The sequence below is a fragment of the Schistocerca piceifrons genome, chromosome 2 (assembly GCF_021461385.2).
Source record: "Schistocerca piceifrons isolate TAMUIC-IGC-003096 chromosome 2, iqSchPice1.1, whole genome shotgun sequence".
Taxonomy (NCBI): Eukaryota; Metazoa; Arthropoda; class Insecta; order Orthoptera; family Acrididae; genus Schistocerca; species Schistocerca piceifrons.
In genome coordinates this window covers 692,804,200-692,826,036 of record NC_060139.1, presented here as the reverse complement: position 1 = coordinate 692,826,036, position 21,837 = coordinate 692,804,200, and the positions used below count along the sequence as shown (strand labels likewise).

Sequence of the window (21,837 nt, the reverse complement as noted above, 5' to 3'; positions counted from 1 at the left end):
TAGATTTAAGTGTCAGGAAATCGTTTCTGAAAGTATTCGTATGGAGTGTAGCCATGTATGGAAGTGAAACATGGACGATAAATAGTTTGGACAAGAAGAGAATAGAAGCTTTCAAAATGTGGTGCTACAGGAGAATGCTGAAGATTAGATGGGTAGAGCACATAACTAATGAGGAGGTATTGAATAGAATTGAGGAGAAGAGGAGTTTGTGGCACAACTTGACTAGAAGAAGGGATCGGTTGGTAGGACATGTTCTGAGGCATCAAGGGATCACCAATTTAGTATTGGAGGGCAGCGTGGAGGGTAAAAGTCGTAGAGGGAGACCAAGAGATGAATACACTAAGCAGATTCAGAAGGATGTAGGTTGCAGTAGGTACTGGGAGATGAAAAAGCTTGCACAGGATAGAGTAGCATGGAGAGCTGCATCAAACCAGTCTCAGGACTGAAGACCACAACAACAACAACATGTGCCTGCCAGCAGTCAGTTCCTCCTCATGTTTTTCTGTCCTGGCCCCACACAAGCCCCGGGGAGCATATTCACAATGTCTCTGCCAGCCCCTCCCCTCCCTTTTTTTCCAGTGGATGTGGCTCACTGTGGTCAACTCATTCTCCAAATTTCCTTATATCCACCCAGCCCCATCTATCATGTCGGCAAATGTAATTTGGGCCTTGTCTCACATCTTTGCTACTGACGGTCTCCCATTGACCATCATTTCAGACAATGATCCCAGTTTACCTCTGCACAGTTCAGTTGCTTTTGTGAGGTCCAAGGGATCATACACATGCTCAGCACCATGTTCCATCTGTAATCTAATGAGTGGGCAGAATTGAGGGTGTGGACTTTAAGGAGAATAGGTCAGCCGTGGTGCACTCTTCTTCCAAGGATGAGACGACCATGCTGTTTTTGGCCACCTATTGGATCAGTCCCATCGCTGGGAAGAGCCTTGCTGAGTTACTACACGGATGGACTCTCCTTATGCTGCTGTCTCCACTGGGACCTTGACCCCCACCACCCTACTTTGAACCTATTGCCAGTTCTGCCTTTGCGCCATGATGAGAGCATGATCATTCAGTCGTTGTCCTTCCTTCCTAGGTTCCTGCTACATTCCATGGCTCCCACAGTGCTGGGGATCTCTCTGGTGGTGCCACCAGAACCAGTTATGCACCAGATTGTCACAGTCAGTAGCCCCAGCCTTGCTGCCTCACCCTCTTCCACCTCTCGAGCCACCAGCTCCACTTCACCCTGGCCAGGTGCTTGGTGCCTCAGCAGTCACATAGTGGAGCCTGATGCCACAATATTTCTCTGTTCCAGCCCCAGCAGAGGTGGTCCACCTCCATTGGCCACTCCATGTGTGGCCTTGCTGCTCCGGGTGATCCTGTGCTTGTCAACATAGAGATTCATTCTGTCCCTGGACTCAGACCCACTGTGGGCCCTCCTGGTCCCCATACTAATTGCTGTCCCATCGCCCTCTCATTGCAATTGGCACTGTTGGGTCAACTTTTGCACCTATGTGCCATTGTGGAGTGGGAGGGTTGATGTAACTAACTCGGACAGTGAGATGAAGTTATTGCAATTGTCTGAATCAATACATGCTTGCTGCCTGCACCGCCAATGGTGCTGGCACTGTTGGGTCAACTTTCGCACCTATGTGCCATTGTGGAGTGGGAGGGTGGATGTAACCAACTTGGACAGTGAGATGAAGTTATTGCAACTGTCTGAATCAATACATACTTGCTGCCTGCACCGCCAGTGGTGCTGCAAGCTATGAACGGTCACAGCGAGACAAACACCAGAAAGAAATCACACCCTCAAAGCGATCGTCGAGTCACCTGGCGGGATCCTGTGGCTGACCAGCCTGAAATAAGTGAGTACTCTGCCAGGAAAAGCAGTTCTTGTTGGTGCTCCTTATGATACACTTATTACACCATTTGCCTTGTGATGACAACTACCTACTTTTGGACCATGTGATTCAGTACTTTTTGTTCACAATTTGTTTATCCAGTGAATATGAAATAAAGAGTGTTAGTAAGTGTAAATTGCAACACTCCACCCATGACAGCAAAGACTATCTGGCTTAGTAGCCATTGCCAGGAGTCCTGATATCACAAATTGGACAGTCACCTACTTCTCGGCATACCAGGGGAGGTTGCATCTCAGGCGCAGCAGTGTGATTTGTACACTGTCAGGTGGTTACAACTGTGAGCATACATGATAATTCCCCATGATGGATTGGTTACTGCATGCTAATTTTGGGTGTGAACATAAATTCACTCTAATTATAGGTGCAGAACATCACAATGCACAGTTGACAGATATTGCATCACCTATGGTGTCCTTCTCCAAATGTCCTGCACTTCTTTCAAATTTAGAAAAATGGATGTGAAACTCTAAAATAAGACCGTAAGTAATCAAGCCAAAATGTTGAGGGAGAATCTGTGAAGTGAGCTAAAATTGATGGGTATCCTGATAATAGCTGTGCTGTCAGTGTAAAAGGTTGGCTAGGTAAAAGACTCCTTTTTAACCACCTCTTCCAACAGGCAAGGCATTATGCATGTCTATTCTAGCCCACAAAGAATAAGAAGACTAAGAAAGTGGGATGAAAGTTTAAAAAAGGGAATTGATAAGAAATATGGAGAATGTAGAAAATATCTTAACACAAGAACATAAACTGCCAACAGAAGAAAAGGAAAGAAGATTAGGGTTTAACATCCCATTGAGATTAAGATTTAACATCCCATTGACATTGAGGTCATTAGAGATAGAGCACAAGCTTGAACTGATTCACGGATGGAGAAGGAAATTGACTGTGACCTGTCAAAGGAACCATTCTGGCATTTGCCTTAACTACTTTAAGAAAATGACATAAAACCTAAATCAGGATTTCTGGACGTAATTTTGAACTGACATCCTCCCAGATGTCAGCCTAGTGTGATAAGTACTGATACACCTTACTTGGCACAAACAGCAAAGATCTACTGCAAAATAAGAGGGTGGGAAACATGACCAGAAATATTGGTAAGATTTTGTATAATTTTTCTAAAACAGTAGAAGAAGACCTCAACACTAATTACATAAAATCTTAAAGTTTATAAACAACAAAGTTAAATAAAATGTTTAATTCAGATTGACATTCAATGGCTGATTCGTTATGGAAAGGTCTAGCACAAAGACACTACTTCACAAATAGTGCAAGAGTCTGAAAACATCAAAGATGGAGACATTTAATTCAATGGACTAAAAGCAGCACTTAAAATATGAAAACTAAGAAAATGTAGATGAAGATGGTACAAAATGAGAGTTCGATAAAAATTCATAACAGTCATATTTATATCAGCTCCTCCGGTTCTTAAATCTGATTTGGAATGGGAAAGAACCACCTAGATATGTCGATCAAAATGTGTCATCACATTAATATAAAATAATAATATTAATAAACAAAAAGACTGTATAACTATTAGAAGATTTTGTAGGAAGGACAAGATGATTCTAAAATGCAACTTCCATATGTAGGTTTCTGCAAACTGAGAATGGTATGTAGTATATGGAATGCAACTCAGTCTCAATCTATATTCACATCTACATCTACATGGGTACTCTGCAATTCAACTTTAAGTGCCTGGCAGAGAGCTTATTGAACATTTTCAACCATTTGATTATCTAACAGCATGCAGGAGAAACTTAGATCTTTCTGTGCAAGCTCTGATTTCTCTAATTTTATTCTGATGATCATTTCCCTCTATGTAGGTAGGCATCAACAAAATATTTTTGCATTTGGAGGAGAATGTCAAAGGAATGGAAGGTTAAGTAAAAGCTCTAAAACAAAATTGTCAGCAACCTAAATCACAGAGAAGTAACTGAACTTCTTTGACTATGATAAAACAGAAATGTTGCTCACTGTGAAAATAAGACACATTGGATGTCACAAAAATTGTGAAATCAAAGGAAAACAAGTAAGCATTAGTGTTAAAACCAGTTATACCGTAACTAACAAATTTACTACCAAGATGGTAAGGATGTCCTTGGTGCAATACAAATAATTTAAGAGGTAAAGGTAACATCTCACCAATCAGAAGAGGCACTGACTCATCGTTGGCACATAAACAAGGTTTAGAAATTTGCTTCCTTTTGGACAAACCCTTTTTCAGAACTAAAGAGTTCACATGACACACATACATATACAAACATACACTTGTATAACTACATTGTCCTGGCTGATTACTTGTGCTGGCAATGCAGCTCAAACAAGGTGAGGGGTTCTGTAGAATGGAGTAGGTGAAGGAGAAAATGAAGCTGGAGTCATTAGGAAGGGTTAGGGAGGCAGGTTGATGGCTGAGAGGGAGAGGTAGCACGCATTTGGGATATGATTGTGGCAGCAATGAGCTCAATCTGACTGCAGGTAGTGGGAGTTGCACACAGTGTACAGTAATGTGGAGGGGGGATTGATATGCGATTTGTGATTTATTCATCTCACTACATACAATTTTCAAATCATTTGATTTGATGTACAGGAGACATGTCAAGGTTTACAAAAGAGACTTTTTTCATTTTTTAAAGAGAAATACAAAAGTTTACATTATATTTTACTTTTCTAAGTTACAGATACACATGTACATAAAATAACACATGTAATACAATCCCTGTGTTCAGACTGTGAAGCTGTCCTCAATGAAATCATCGACAGAATAATCAGACTTTTCCACCAGAAGAGTAAAGAGCAATCTTTTTAGTGAACCAAGCTCCATTTTAAATACATTACTGCCCTTTATTTTATTGAAATTTTTAACCTCATATACTCTGGCATTTGGGCATAAAGTTTTAAACGATGTGTTGGACGTTTCAAGTTATCTCTGTGGCGAGTGCTGTAGTTATGGTCAAAACAGAAAGTGTCTAGTGTATGTTGATTTTTATATAGAAACACCACCATCTCATATATGTAAAGTGAAGGGATAGATAGTATTTTTAAATTTTTTTAACAGTGGTCGACAGGATTCTCGTTTTTTTTTTTGTTTTTTTTTTTGTTTTTTTTTGCAATACACATGTTTCTAATTACTTTCTTTGGTAATACTAGGAGCCTAGTGACATTTGCTAAATTTCCCCAGAAGATTATGCCATAACGAATAACTGACTCAAAGTAGCAGTGATAAACTATCTTTCTGGTATCCATGTTTGTGGCACCTGACAAAATACACATTGCAAATGCTAAGTTGTTCAGTTTATTAGCTAAGAAATCTATGTGTACCTTCCAATTTAAATTTTTGTCAAGATTTAGGCCTAAGAACTTCACGTGGTTTGCTTCTGTGATATCCTGATCATTGCAAGTGAGAGGGATAGGAGTGGATCGAGAGGGAAAGCCTCAACAGAAGAAGAAATAAACAGGGTCAGGGGTAGAGGCAGATGTGAGGCAGAAGCTAGTGGAGATTAAATTCAGGAAGACTGCAAGATCAAAGTATGTGTTGAAAGGACAATTCCCATCTATGTAATTCAAGAAGCTGGGATTTGGCAGAAGGATCTACATGGCTTAGGTTGTGAAGTAGGCATTGAAATCTAGTAAGTTGTGCTCAGTAGCATTTTCTGCCAATGGGTGGTTAGTACACAATTGCTCACTAGTTATGCCCACATAATATTCTGTGCAGAAATTACAGCAGAGCTGGTATATGACAGAACTGCTTTCATGGGAGGCCCTGTCCCTTTATACAATACAGTAAGCCTGTGATGGTAGTGGAATAGGACGTGCCACTAGGGTGTTTCAGATATGTCTTGTACCTGGATCTTTCAGAGAGGTATGACCCATTGCGAGGGTTCATTCTGACAAAGTGCAGCTTCTTGCAGTTAGGCTCCAGCCCAGATGACAACCCTGTAAAGTCTCAAAAAATCTCCTTGTGATGGTTTCCAAGGTACTGACAGGAAGCCTGTCTACAGGATAACAAATTAGTTTATAGTCCCTGCATTCTTAAAACATTGGAACATTCAATTAACAACTTGATATATCTTCAAGGTTGAGTCAACTTCAAGTCTGGGCTAAATGAATCATTTTACATCGAATCTCTGATATATATTTGAATTGTTGAGAAGTCAAAGGCAAAGAATGGTGCATGGCATTGCAGCCTCTCAGGACACACTGTATGATGATGTAAGCATGTCACAAGGCAAACTTGGGTCACTGCACGATGCCCCAAGAGTACCTCAAACATAAACGTTACCAGCAAATGAAAACATCATCACACTAATACTTATTATTATTATTATTAAAAATAAACATGTACCCTCACACCAGGGGGCTGGAGATTGGGGGTAGATGTGGCATAGGGTGGACTAGAATATTGTATAGATTGGGTGGTGGAGAATACAACTACCAGTATTAAAGGAGAAGGAAGTATTGTGGGTAAAATGTTCCTCATTTCTGGGCACATGACCAAAAATGATGAAAAGCCTGTCCATAGTCTTCCCACCCTGATCATGTGGCCAAAAATGGGGAACATATTGTTGACCATCTGTCCCACAGCAGGTATGTGGCCACAAATGAGGAATATTGTACCCACAATCCTTCCTTCCCACCCCTGCCCCATGACCCTAGTGCACACACCCTCTTTTCCCTTAGTGCTCTGTTCTATCTACCCCATCCAGCTCATTCCCCCATATTACTGTGTCCTGCTCAGAAATGCCCCTTCTTGTAGCCAGAGTGATCCAACTGGCTCCACATTCCTCCTCCATGCACCTGTTGCCTCTCCCTCTCAGCTGTCAACCATCCTTCCCCACCACCCACTGCAATTTTAGCTTTATTTCTCCCCTCATCTACTCCTTTCTACACAATTCTTCAGCACAGCTCAAGTTGCAGTGCTAACACAACATAGTCAGCTGGATCAATAATGAAACCATACAAATGTGTGTGTGTGAAGAAGAAGGTTTCATACAAAGCTTGCATAGTTCTCAGTTTTGTTTATCTGTCTATTGATGACCCAGTGCCTCCACTGTCTAGTGACTTGTTACCTTCAGTCCTTACATTAAATGTGCTACCAATACATTTTCTTGTGAAATTACAATAAAACAGAAGAAATTAGTAAATATTTGGTCTGGATATAGTACCACCAGCAGCATGAGCACCCAGTCTCCCAGAATAATGCAGGAAATTTCCTTACCACAAGCTGATCCAGATACAACAACAAAAATGCAGCTGCATTCTGGATTGTCACCATCAGACCCTCTTAACAAAAACTTTCACATGTCAATGCACACCTCCAGTATGTAGCCAGATTTTTTTGTGTACAGTACAGCAAGGATTCCAAGCTAACAGCTTCACAAAAGTCAACAGACATAGAGAGCACACTATCATCGGTGCCTATACCATGGCACTTGCCACCATTCAGCTATAGGCCACACATCACACAGTCCAGATCTATCAGTTTCTGGTTCATACCCAGCACCACCCAGCTGAACAGTGCCTGCACACAGCTGCCTCTGCAGTATATTAGCAACACCAGCTGACCTACCCTTGTGAAACAGTTACACGCCAATGCTGCTCAAATCACACCACTACAGTCTCACTGATGGTGGGCATATTCATAAGCCACCACGGCTTTATAAGAACATGCAGTACCACACTCCAGTAGGCTCTCCTTGGACTATGCTATTGCTGTTAGCTTGACACCACACCATGCAGATCAACCCTCATCTGGTCTTTGACTACGTTTGAAACTGGACTTTCTTGGGAGTTCTGCAATTCAGCAATCTGACCCCCAGATTCATCCATCTAATTGCTGTCCAAATGGCAATGGTAGCCCCATCATCGAAGTTATGTATGTTTCTTCTCTTGTGAGGGAATAAACTGTGTTGCTTACTCACACCTCCTATTATTCATTGTGCCTCCATTCACAGATTCAGCAGAGAACAGATTTTGTAAGTCTACATTATATGATAAAAGGGCTTCTGGCGACCACAAGTTTAAAGTATTTCATCAGAATTATCTTTTTTTTAAGTTTCATCTGCTCACAGTAAATTTATACTTAGAAGTTATTAACTGTGTCTGCACTCTGTGTTTAATGAAAAATCACATCACATAGCTGCTTAAAAGGAAAAGCTCAATACTCTAAAAACTATGTTTTGGATATTTCAGAGGAAACATGTGGGCAGAGGTGAGGTAACCATTTATGTAAAAAGCAATATATCATTTCATGCAATAGACATACAGAGGTTCTGCATAGATTTACACGCTGAAGGATGTGTTATTGACATGTCAAAAATAAATTCCAATTTGCAACTGCGGCAGTATAAATGGAATTCTCTGGCAATTTTAATATTCTTGTTCAATAGTTATATTCTGTCTTCCTGAACTTGACTAGAAAAAAATAAGGTGCAGACAGTAACTGGAGATGTTGTGGTTGTGATCAAAAGTCTGAAAACTGGTTTGACGTTGCTCTGTACACTAGATTATCCTGTTCATGTCTTGTCATCTCTGTATAATCTCTGCAGCCTACTTCCACTTGAAACTTACTGTTGTACTTGAGACCTGGGCTTGCTCTACAATGCTGAAATGCCATGTTTTCCCCCCATTACCAGACTGACTACCCTTTGATTCCTCAGGATGTGTTCTGTCAACTAATAACTTCTTTTAGTCAGGTTCTGCCATAAATTTCTTTCCTCCCTTAATCAATTCAGTACCTCTTCGTTAGTTACTTGATTTATATATAAAATCTTCAGTATTCTTTGTAACACTACATTTCAATAACTCTTTCTTTCTGAAACTTCCTGGCAGTTTAAATCTGTGTGTCAGACCGAGACTCGAACTCAGGACATTTGCCTTTCACGGGCAAGTGCTCTACCAACTGAGCTACCCAAGCATGACTCATGATGCGTCCTCACAGCTATACTTCCACCAATAACTCATCTCCTATGTTACAAACTTCACAGAAGCTCTCCTGTGAAACTTGCATAACTATCAGTCCTGGAAGAAAGGATATTGCGGAGACATTGCTTGCCACAGCCTGGGGTATGTTTCCAGAATGAGATTTTCACTCTGCAGCTGAGTGTGCACTGGTATGAAACTTCCTGGTAGATTAAAACTGCATGCCGGACTGAGGCTTGAACTCAGGAGCTTTGGTAGAGCACTTGCCCACGAAAGGCAAATGTACCAAGTTCAAGTCTCGGTATGGCATACAGTTTTAATCTGGCAGGAAGTTTCATATCAGTACACACTCCACTGCAGAGTAAATATCTTATTCCTTCTTTCTTCTTGTGTATACTGTTCATTGTCTATGTTTCATTCCAGCTTATAATATGCTCCAGTCAAACACTTTGACAATACCATTGCTGATACATAAATTTAGAATAGAGGCTACAGCACTTTTCTTTTTGAGAAACATTTTTCTTGCTATTGTCAGTCTACATTTTAAATTCTCTTTACTTTGGTCCTCATCACTTATTTCGCTCACCAAATAGCAAAGCATGTCTACTACTTTTAGAGTTTCATTTCCTAATCTAATTCACTCAGCATCACTTCATTTCCATTATTTCACTTTTGGTGATGTTAATTTTGCACATCGTTTCAAGATGCTATCCATTCCAATCACATTATCTTTCAAGTCTTTTCTTTCCTCTGACAGAATTACAATGTCATTGGTGAAACTCAAAAGTTTTTATTTAATCTACTTTAAATTTAATTTGTTTTCCAAATTTCTCTTTGGTTCCCTTTACCACTTGCTCAATGTACAGATTTAATAGCATAGGGTATAGGCTACAACCCTGTCACACTCCCTTCTCAACTACTGTACCACTTTCATGTCTTTCAACACTTAGAACTACAGTCTGGTTTCCAAACATATTTCATCCCTGCTACCTTCAGAACTTCATGACTTATTGAACACATGGTTTGATAATATTCACATCTGTCAGCACCTGCCTTCTTTGTAACTGGGAGTATTACATTCTTAAATCTCTGAGGGTATTTCATGTATCTCATTTATCCTGCATACCAGGTGAAATAATTTTGTCATGTAAGTTCTCACAAGGATCTCAATAATTTGGTGCTAACGTCATCTACTCCAGGTGCCTTGGTTTGAGTTAAAACTTTCAGTGCTCTGTCAAATTCTTCTTGCAGTATCATGTCTACCATCTTATTTTCATATATTTCCCCTTCCCTTTCCATAATATTGTCTTCAAGTTTATTTTGCTTTGTATAGCCCTTACACCTTTCAGCCTTACTGCCTTTGCTTAGTACAGGCCTGGTATTAGAGCTCTTGTTATTTATACAGCTGCTTCTTTTTTCTCCATGAGTCCCACTGCTATATGTGGCAAATGAATTTCCCACAATCAAGCTTACTTCTACAGCTTTGCATTTCTCATTTTGCCATTTTGCATTGCCACTTTACATGTCTTAGTAATATTATCTTGTACATGTCTTTAGTCCCTTCTGCCCATCTCATTTGCTGCATTTTTACATTTCCTACTTTTTTCAATCAAATTCAGCATCTCACATATTATATTCGGTAATTTAATTTTGTATTAGCAACTCTTTCCACATCTGAACAAAAATCCTGTTATACCTAATTCTCACTATACCAAACTTCACCCTGGCTATTTCCCAAATGAGTTCCCTATATTTTATTAGTTTTTATTTTTATTTTATATATATATATATAGGAATGTGGCACGAGTTAGCTTTGCCATGGCACTGTCATAGGGAGTTATGTGCATCACACAATGAAATGCATGAGAGGGTTGGGGTAAAAGGAGGCAGAATGGAGGATTTATAGAATAGGTAGTGAGGTGACTAGGACACATCATGACTGGCTTCAATGCCTGCTTCACAGCTCATGCCACCTAGAGGAGAATGTAGTTCTATTTCCTTTAAGAATGTTCCAGATCATTTTGACTTTATTACTTGAGTTATTAGTTTCATACAATACGCATACAGTCTTAGACTTCTCAAATTTTTCGAATACAAATTTGTAACAGGTCTTATGATGTCTTAACTGTATAGGATTAGTGGACTATTTTAATGCATTGTAGAGTTGTCTCTCTGTCCTATAGGATTCTGTTTGTCCTTAGTAAGCCACAGGTTTTTAGCAGACTTTATAGTTTCAAATCTGTATTTCATTTTATGGAGGTTTTTAACACACCTTGTAGTTCCTAATATGTATTTCCTTTTATGAAATACACTTCCAAAACCTGTTCCATTCTCTGTTCTGAATAAATTAAACTTTAAGTTAGCATATTTTGCAAGATACATTGGGCAGTTTCCTTGGAGTGTGAACTGAACACCTGAATAGCTTCATAATTTATTATTCTTGCATTTTCTGCTGACTTTAGAATAATTATGCCAAAAATGTTGTTATAAGAACCCATAAGATGAACTTTTGAGGGGTGGATTAACAAGAGAATATTCCAAATTAAAAGCAGTCAACATGGTTATTATATGTTGATACTGTGACAAGGCTGAAAGCAGATGCAAACTATTGACATTATATTTCCTAAGAACATGCATCTGTTCTGTATGCTTCAATGATGTTGATATACTCTTCGGCACAATTTTCTGGAGGTAAAATACCCCCACTCCCACCCCCAATTTGGATATTTGGGTGAAGATTACTCGGGGGGGGGGGGGGGGCACATTTTGGATATTTGAATGAGGACTACTCAGGAGGATTTAATCATCGAAAGGAAACCAATATTGCATTCTATGGGCCACAGTGTGGAATTTGCTTTATTTCTTCCCAGTTCTCAGCCATCCTTTCCTTTACCTCACTCTGCTCCTGCTCATCTCCTACTCCTCCCCACCTCCTTTCCTCCCTCCCCCACCTCCCTTCTCACCTCCTTTTTCCTCTCACCCATTCCACCCAACACAGCCACTAAGCCAGAGGCACTGCAGCACTGGTACAATGTAGATAGCCTGGATAATGAAGCTGTGTGAGTTTCAGAGGAAGCCTCTTAGCCCAAAAGCTCCAGTCATTCATAAAGGGTGGGATTACTGGTATTGGAGAGTTCCAATATAAGGCATGTGATGGAACCTTTTAAGGATATGGCTGCCATGGAGGGGAAGAGATCCAGTGTGCACACAGTGCACCTACTTGGTGGAGACAGTCCAGATATGGATGCCATGAAGAGCACAGGGTGAAACTAACTGTGGGTGTTGATACCAACTTGGTATTATACTAACCTGTCATAACTGTTTAATGAAAGAACCAGAGTTACGAGTAGTCACACAGAGCACTGAAGCATACATTGTTATAGGTAATGGAATCCGACAAAAGTTGTACATGAGCCTGGCTAAAGTTTTTACCAAGGAAATAGCCTTGTTCATCAAGGATAAGACTGATTTCAGTTGGTTATGGCATGTTTGTTGCTGTTAGAAAAACTAAATTCAACTAGTGGTTGCATGTTTGTTACTGATAGTAGTAGTTCAGCTTATAGAAAAATTGAAATAGGGAGTTGCTATGCGATTTATTACACAAATGGAGAAAATTAAAAATTGGTTCCTTTTACGGACACCTGACTCTGATGATGTATTTGCTGAAAGGTTCAAGGAAAATTTGAGTTTCATTCTGAATAAGTACTTGAAAAGTACAATTATAATTAGTTTGACTTCAATTTACCCTTGATACATTGGTGACAGCACATATTTAAAATTGGCAGTAGGCATAAAACATTTTTGAAACTGTACTAAATGCTTTCTCTGAAAATTATTTTCAGCAATTAGTTCAGAGCCCACACAAATTGTAAACTGTTGCAATAACATAATAGACCTCTTAGCAATAAACCATCCTGAGCAAATAGTGCCATGATGGATTCAGCAATTAGTGACCACAAGGTTGTTGGACCGGCGAAGTGGCACAGTGGTTAGCACACCAGATCGCATTAAGGAGGGCAATGGTTCAAACTCATGTCCGGCCATCCTGATTTATGTTTCCTGTGATTTCCCTAAATTGCTTCAAGCAGATGCTGGGATGGTTCCTTTGAAAGAGCATGGTTGATCTCATTCCTCATCCTTCCGTAATCCAAGTTTTATGCTCCATCTTTAATGACCTCACTGTCGATGGGACATTAGACACTAGTCTCCTCCTCCTCTAAAAGGTTGTTGTAGCGAGTCTGAATACCATAAATTCCTAAATGACCATCTCCATTCCTCCTCTACTAACTTGGATAAGCTTTGGTCAATTGGGGCTCGGGTAAAAAAAAAAGTGTTGATGAGGATTGAGAGTTTTGTACCATGTACATCAATAAGAGACAAAACAGATCCCTGACAGTATATAAAACAGGTTAGGACACTTTTGCAGAATTAATTTTAAAAAGTGCCAGATTTAAAAGGATGCAATATCTTGAAGACTGGCAACAGTTTTCAGATGTTCAAAAACTTAGCATGGATACTTTTAATAATTTCTACAATGAAACTCTCTCTTGAAACCTGACAGAAATTCCAAAGAATTTTGGTTGTGTGCAAAGAATAGCAGCAGCAAAACACAATAAAGAACTTTCAGTGTGCAATGGCAATGTTATCAGTGAAAACACTACTAATGGAGAGTTGCTAAACACAGTTATCAGAAATTGATTTAGCAAAGGAAATGCAGTAAATATTACAGAAACTAAATCACACCAATACATAAGAAAGGAAATAGAAGGATCTGCTGAATTGTAGAACCCTATCACTGACACTCATTTGTAGCAGTGTTTTGGACTGTATACTGTGTTCCAACATTAGGAAACATCTTGAAGATAATTATCTATTTATATCTAACCACCACAGATTCAGAAAATATCCTCCTTTTGGATCACAACTGGCTCATTATTCATATGCAGTAATGAGTACTACTGGCAGCAGTTCTCAAGCTGATTCCATGCCTCTAGATTTCCAGGAGGATTTTGACATTGTTTCTCACAAGTGGCTTCTACTCAAATTCCATGCATATGGACTATCTCTCAGTTGTGTCACTGGATTTATGAGTTCCTGTCAGAAAGGTACAGTTCATGGTAACTGACAGGACACCATCTAGTGAAACTGAAGTGTACCTAAGGGAGGTGTTACAGGCCCTCTCCTATTCTGAATCCATGTTAGTGCTTCAGGAGAGAGTCTGCGTAGCCCTCTTACATTGCAGACGATACTGCTGTTTACTATCTAGTCAAGTCATCAGAAGATAAAAATGAACTGCAAACTGATTTCAACAAGATAGCTAAATGGTGCAAAAAGTGATTATGGCTCTAAACAATAAAAAGTGTGAAGTCCTCTAATGAATATGAAAAAACTTCTATTAAACTCAGGTTACTCAATAAATAACACAAGTTTAAAGGTTGCAGGTTACCTACCAATAAATTGGAAACATGTTGTGGGGAAGGTGGATCAAAGATTGTGTTCTATTGACAGAAAGTTTAAAAGGTACAACAGATCTACTAAAGAGATTGCCAACACTATGCTTCTCCATCCTCTTCTGGAGTGTTGTTGCATGGAATGCGATCCTTTCTAGATGGGATTGACAGAAGACTTTGAAAGATTTTAAGAGGGGCAGCTCACTTTGTACTATCATGAATCTGTGGAGAGTGTGCCATGAATACAATAAGAGAGTGAGGAGGACAATCATTAAAACAAAGATGAGATGTTTTCATGAAATTTCAGTTAGCAACTTTCTCCTCCAAATGCCACTCTCACTTACACATGAAGAAATGATCACCAGTAACATAAGAAAAATCAAGGTTTATACGAAAAGTTTTCAGTGTTCATTTTTCTCACACATTACTCAAGACTGGAACAGTCTGAAAGTGGTTTTCTGAACATGCTGCCAAACACTTTAGCGTGAACTGCAGAATAATCATGCATATGAATATATTGATGAAGAAGATGAATAAGCAATGAATATTGATGAAAGATGATCTGGTGCAATGAAGACAGAACAACATATACTTAATTCTTTGTTAATTACTCATTGTTGTTTTGTTGTTGTGGTCTTCAGTCCTGAGACTGGTTTGATGCAGCTCTCCATGCTACTCTATCCTGTGCAAGCTTTTTCATCTCCCAGTACCTACTGCAACCTACATCCTTCTGAATCTGCTTAGTGTATTCATCTCTTGATCTCCCTCTACGATTTTTACCCTCCACGCTGCCCTCCAATACTAAATTGGTGATCCCTTGATGCCTCAGAACATGTCCTACCAACCGATCCCTTCTTCTGGTCAAGTTGTGCCACAAACTTCTCTTCTCCCCAATCCTATTCAATACTGCCTCATTAGTTATGTGATCTACCCATCTAATCTTCAGCATTCTTCTGTAGCACCACATTTCGAAAGCTTCTATTCTCTTCTTGTCCACACTATTTATCGTCCATGTTTCACTTCCATACATGGCTACACTCCATACGAATACTTTCAGAAATGACTTCCTGACACTTAAATCAATACTGGATGTTAACAAATTTCTCTTCTTCAGAGACGCTTTCCTTGCCATTGCCAGCCTACATTTTATATCCTCTCTACTTCGACCATCATCAGTTATTTTGCTCCCCAAATAGCAAAACTCCTTTACTACTTTAAGTGCCTCATTTCCTAATCTAATTCCCTCAGCATCACCCGTCTTAATTAGACTACATTCCATTATCCTTGTTTTGCTTTTGTTGATGTTCATCTTGTATCCTCCTTTCAAGACACTGTCCATTCCATTCAACTGCTCTTCCAAGTCCTTTGCTGTCTCCGACAGAATTACAATGTCATCGGCGAACCTCAAAGTTTTTATTTCTTCTCCATGGATTTTAATACCTACTCTGAATTTTTCTTTTGTTTCCTTTACTGCTTGCTCAATATACAGATTGAACAACATCGGGGAGAGGCTACAACCCTGTCTTACTCCCTTCCCAACCACTGCTTCCCTTTCATGTCCCTCGACTCTTATAACTGCCATCTGGTTTCTGTACAAATTGTAAATAGCCTTTCGCTCCCTGTATTTTACCCCTGCCACCTTTAGAATTTGAAAGAGAGTATTCCAGTCAACATTGTCAAAAGCTTTCTCTAAGTCTACAAATGCTAGAAACGTAGGTTTGCCTTTCCTTAATCTTTCTTCTAAGATAAGTCGTAAGGTCAGTATTGCCTCACGTGTTCCAGTGTTTCTACGGAATCCAAACTGATCTTCCCCGAGGTTGGATTCTACTAGTTTTTCCATTTGTCTGTAAAGAATTCGTGTTAGTAGTTTGCAGCTGTGACTTATTAAGCTGATAGTTCGGTAATTTTCACATCTGTCAACACCTGCTTTCTTTGGGATTGGAATTATTATATTCTTCTTGAAGTCTGAGGGTATTTCGCCTGTTTCATACATCTTGCTCACCAGATGGTAGAGTTTTGTCAGGACTGGCTCTCCCACGGCCGTCAGTAGTTCCAATGGAATATTGTCTACTCCGGGGGCCTTGTTTCGACTCAGGTCTTTCAGTGCTCTGTCAAACTCTTCACGCAGTATCATATCTCCCATTTCATCTTCATCTACATCCTCTTCCATTTCCGTAATATTGTCCTCAAGTACATCGCCCTTGTATAGACCCTCTATATACTCCTTCCACCTTTCTGCTTTCCCTTCTTTGCTTAGAACTGGGTTTCCATCTGAGCTCTTGATATTCATACAAGTCGTTCTCTTATCTCCAAAGGTCTCTTTAATTTTCCTGTAGGCGGTATCTATCTTACCCCTAGTGAGATAGGCCTCTACATCCTTACATTTGTCCTCTAGCCATCCCTGCTTAGCCATTTTGCACTTCCTGTCGATCTCATTTTTGAGACGTTTGTATTCCTTTTTGCCTGTTTCACTTACTGCATTTTTATATTTTCTCCTTTCATCAATTAAATTCAGTATTTCTTCTGTTACCCAAGGATTTCTACTAGCCCTCGTCTTTTTACCTACTTGATCCTCTGCTGCCTTCACTACTTCATCCCTCAAAGCTACCCATTCTTCTTCTACTGTATTTATTTCCCCCATTCCTGTCAATTGCTCCCTTATGCTCTCCCTGAATCTCTGTACAACCTCTGGTTCTTTTAGTTTATCCAGGTCCCATCTCCTTAAATTCCCACCTTTTTGCAGTTTCTTCAGTTTTAATCTACAGGTCATAACCAATAGATTGTGGTCAGAGTCCACATCTGCCCCTGGAAATGTCTTACAATTTAAAACCTGGTTCCTAAATCTCTGTCTTACCGTTATATAATCTATCTGATACCTTTTAGTATTTCCAGGGTTCTTCCATGTATACAACCTTCTTTCAGGATTCTTAAACCAAGTGTTAGTTATGATTATGTTGTGCTCTGTGCAAAATTCTACAAGGCGGCTTCCTCTTTCATTTTTGTCCCCCAATCCATATTCACCTACTATGTTTCCTTCTCTCCCTTTTCCTACACTCGAATTCCAGTCACCCATGACTATTAAATTTTCGTCTCCCTTCACAATCCGAATAATTTCTTTTATTTCATCATACATTTCTTCAATTTCTTCGTCATCTGTAGAGCTAGTTGGCATATAAACTTGTACTACTGTAGTAGGTGTGGGCTTCGTATCTATCTTGGCCACAATAATGCGTTCACTATGCTGTTGTAGTAGCTTACCCGCATTCCTATTTTCCTATTCATTATTAAACCTACTCCTGCATTACCCCTATTTGATTTTGTGTTTATAACCCTGTAGTCACCTGACCAGAAGTCTTGTTCCTGCTGCTACTGAACTTCACTAATTCCCACTATATCTAACTTCAACCTATCCATTTCCCTTTTTAAATTTTCTAACCTACCTGCCCAATTAAGGGATCTGACATTCCACGCTCCGGTCCGTAGAGCGCCAGTTTTCTTTCTCCTGATAACGACATCCTCTTGAGTAGTCCCTGCCCGGAGATCCGAATGGGGGACTGTTTTACCTCCGGAATATTTTACCCAAGAGGACGCCATCATCATGTAATCATACAGTAAAGCTGCATGCCCTCGGGAAAAATTACGGCTGTAGTTTCCCCTTGCTTTCAGCCGTTTGCAGTACCAGCACAGCAAGGCCGTTTTGGTTATTGTTACAAGGCCAGATCAGTCAATCATCCAGACTGTTGCCCTTGCAACTACTGAAAAGGCTGCTGCCCCTCTTCAGGAACCACACGTTTGTCTGGCCTCTCAACAGATACCGCTCCATTGTGGTTGCACCTACGGTACGGCTATCTGTATCGCTGAGGCACTCAAGCCTCCCCACCAACGGCAAGGTCCATGGTTCATGGGGGGGTAATTACTCATACCATCCATAAATTTCATCAACACATAACTGTGTACTGTTGTATTGAGTAAATCTAGTGAGGTTCACTTGGCAGCTACTTAAACTAGTAACACAGTGTTGGCTCTCCTGCCAACCACAACAGAATCATTCTGACAATTGTACCAAGTGATTTGGGGAAACCATGAAAAATAAAGATAAAATTCAATTCCTTTCTATGCCTGGTAAAATGACACGGTGTTTCCCTGATATAATTCAGAGCCAACTTACAACAAACTGACAGTGAGAACAGCCAAAAAAAAAAAAAAAAAGGATCTGGATTTTGGACAACGCATCAGCTCCAGAAAATATTGACACTGTTCGGACTGTTATATCTCACAATGAGTTGAAAAACACTGCAACAACTATGTCCAATGAGTTTCCCACTAGAGAAGCTGAAAAATAGTACAATCCAAATGGCAGAATACTATTTTAATTTATGAATATGAAAAAGGACAATGTCATCAGAATTACAAACAATTAAAATCCATGGGAAAAAAATAAGGCACACAAAAGACACAGATTATTCTATCATTAAGTGCATCATACCTCATTATGCAACTGCAGGAACATTTCTAGTGTTTCAGTTTTAGAAAAGTCATTTAAGTATTTTTGACGGTGGTATAACACAGTATCAATGTGTGTTTTATGCTTTATAGCCAGTTCCATTGCTCTGAAAACAGAGAAATAACATGTAAACAAACAAAACACATCAAAGACATGTCTTAGTGAGTAAACTATTGAAAATCAAGCAGTATAAAATTTTGATCATCATTATAATCTGTGATCATTGTTCATATTCACACAATGTATGCAAAGGAGCAGGAGGAAAATAATAACAAAAGCGATAACCCAGAAGATTGGTATCATTCTACATGTGAAAGAGAGCCTCGTAGTGTGTTAATACAGTATGAATAAGCAAACAGTTACAAAGAAAAGATATTATGTGTGGACAGAGTAGAAGGAAAGAGTGCTTACACACTTCAACATGATCACAAAATGAACTCTTAAATTCTGCATTGTTATGGCACAGTTAAAATGAAAGTCGTACAGAAACCCGGCCACTATTCAACTGCAATTTAAATGCTCTGACATAAACACAAGAAAAAAACTGAGAGAAATATTAGGGCCTACAGTACCACAGATAAAATTGTGTCTGTAAATTCCCATAAACTAACAGTTTTTCATTTTTAAAGTTGATTAGTGGGAATGTACAGTGTAAGGCACAAATTAAGGGGAATACTGGATATGTGGTGCTGCCATTAAAAATTCTGTTGATAGTAATATTTTAACACTGTTTCTAACACTATTATGATAGTTTTCTCAAATGATCACACATGGAGATAGCGAGAGTTGCTAAGAACATAAATGAATTGCATTATGAATGTTTCCATTATCAAATGATTTACATCTTTAATGATTGTTTTTTATGTGACCACATTTATATGAGGTAGCAATACACAGAATGTTCAAAAAAGGTCTTCCAAACTTCACAAGAAAGAATACTGACCAAAGCTAGAAGAAAAAGTTTCCTTAACATTTGTCTGTAATGAAATGATTGTTGAGGTATGTATCATTTGCCCTATGTTAACAATCTGTTTTTTGACACTACATGAGATGCTCAATGTGTTTATCACTCTGTCTTATACATACTTTAAATGATAACAAACTCATGGGAACACACTGGCTGACCTCGATTTTGGTCACATTAAAGAGATGCACACTCTCATAAATTGTGCCCATTGTTGATGGATCTGGTATACATCAGTGTCTTAAATGTCTCCATAACCAGAAATCTAAGGAAGGCCTGTTAGGTGGGCAAGGGTGCTCATGTGTGCTTGCTGCTTGAGTAGCGAGTTCTCATGGTAAACATGGCTGTCAGATATCATTATGTAGTGCAGGAGAAATGCAAACAGTGCACTGTCTTCAGAGGAATGGCAACATGTTAAGTTCAACGTAGTTTTACACCCAAGCATATAAACTTAATGATTCAGTGCTTTAAAGCACAGAGTGGCTCTTTTAAAATAGATGAAAAGCAACATTATGGCCATGTTGGTAACTTCAAAGCAAAGGTCAGACACACCTGTATCAGCTTATAACATCAGTATAGGATGCCAAGCAACAGACGCCGCTTATAGACCTGCAGTGTCACACACAGTTGAATGATAAGTTCCATAACAAAATAAATCTTGTAAACTCGCACAAAAATTTTCTTCAACATAAATTCCCACAGCTTCACAAGTTTGCAGTTATGATTACGTCAAGATCTGGACCTACATAACTTGTGTGACAAACTTCTTTCTGCAATGATAAAGGATGAAATCTACCCACAGAAGAGCACTGACTGATTCCAATTTAAAAACTTGTCTTCAAATTAGTAGTGAGTAGAAACTGATGACTATTGCTTTAATGAAAACCAAAATAAGTAGTAGTCATTGAAATGCCATTTTTCTATGTTTAACGTATGAATAAAAGAGTCACAAAATACATGTTGATGTCAATTCAAACTACATCTGAGAACGACATTTACCATAAGGCTGCATCAGTTGTAACAAATACCATATTTCATACTTAGCTGCCTCGTGTTCCTCGTCTAATTAATTAAAAGAAATGTAAATTTCAGTTCATGGACATTTCTTATCAATGCAACAGTTTTAGGAAAGAAATTTGCCACAAAAGGCATTAATTAGCCACCATGACACGGTACATCTCTGTAGAGCTTTTAGCTGCTGTAGAGTAGATTCATTGACAATAAATTCTCATGCTGAGCTGGCTGGTTCCAGTGCCTCCTCCCTCCTCTTCCCCTTTTCCTTCATTACTTGCACTGAGATGGCTCGTTGCTCATTGATGAGGCGTGAGGAGCACAAGCCAGCTTACACTAGCAGATCAGTGAACACAACTGACGTAAGGGATCAAGTTAGGTGAACAAGGAGGCCCTGCTATTGGAGCACCTTGACCAATCCATTGCTCATTAAATGCACGTCTTTCATACTGATGTACAGAAAGTGTGGTAGTAACCCTTACAGATAAACCACATCTCACATCTTTCTGCAAGGGTAACATACTCTAATGGCCTGGGTAATTTGTTGCACTGGAACTGGTCATAAGCTCCACTGTTTAAGTTTTTCTGGGAACCTGTATGGCCTTTTGAGTCTGTCATGGTCAATTTCTGTCCACACATTAGAGTGATTTGGATGCCTTGATTCCTCGATTGCTCGAGGATTCACATTTTTCCGGATGTGGCTATTATGGTAATTTATCGTCCCGCTCCATGTCAGTCAACACATTTGGCAGAACTGACCAAGCAAGGCTGTGGTTTATCATTTTAACAGCTCCAATACTTTATACACTTTTATCATGGATTACCTTCCCCTTGTCTTAAGACTTGATCCTACAACTACAGTGTGGCAAACTATGCAAAGTCCATCATGACTCCTTGTCCTTGTAGTAAATGACCCCATGTCTCCTCGGATGAGCTTGTGAACATTTATCAGAAGAAATGTGGTACTGAGGATGTAATTTGGCACTTGTAACATGTACCAGTTGATTAATACTGTTCACTAAACCACGAAAAATAAAAGCAGGTATAGTCTTTGATGTAATTAAAACA

The 21,837-nt window shown here is 39.3% G+C and overlaps 1 protein-coding gene across 1 annotated transcript in view; it reads right to left on the bottom strand.

The window, feature by feature from the left end:
- LOC124777183 (intraflagellar transport protein 80 homolog) overlaps positions 1-21,837 on the bottom strand; it is a 430,351-nt gene that overhangs the window by 37,109 nt on the left and 371,405 nt on the right. The window contains exon 15 of the mRNA XM_047252496.1: positions 18,777-18,900. Coding sequence (XP_047108452.1) covers positions 18,777-18,900 — 124 coding nt within the window. The remainder of the gene's footprint in view (positions 1-18,776; positions 18,901-21,837) is intronic.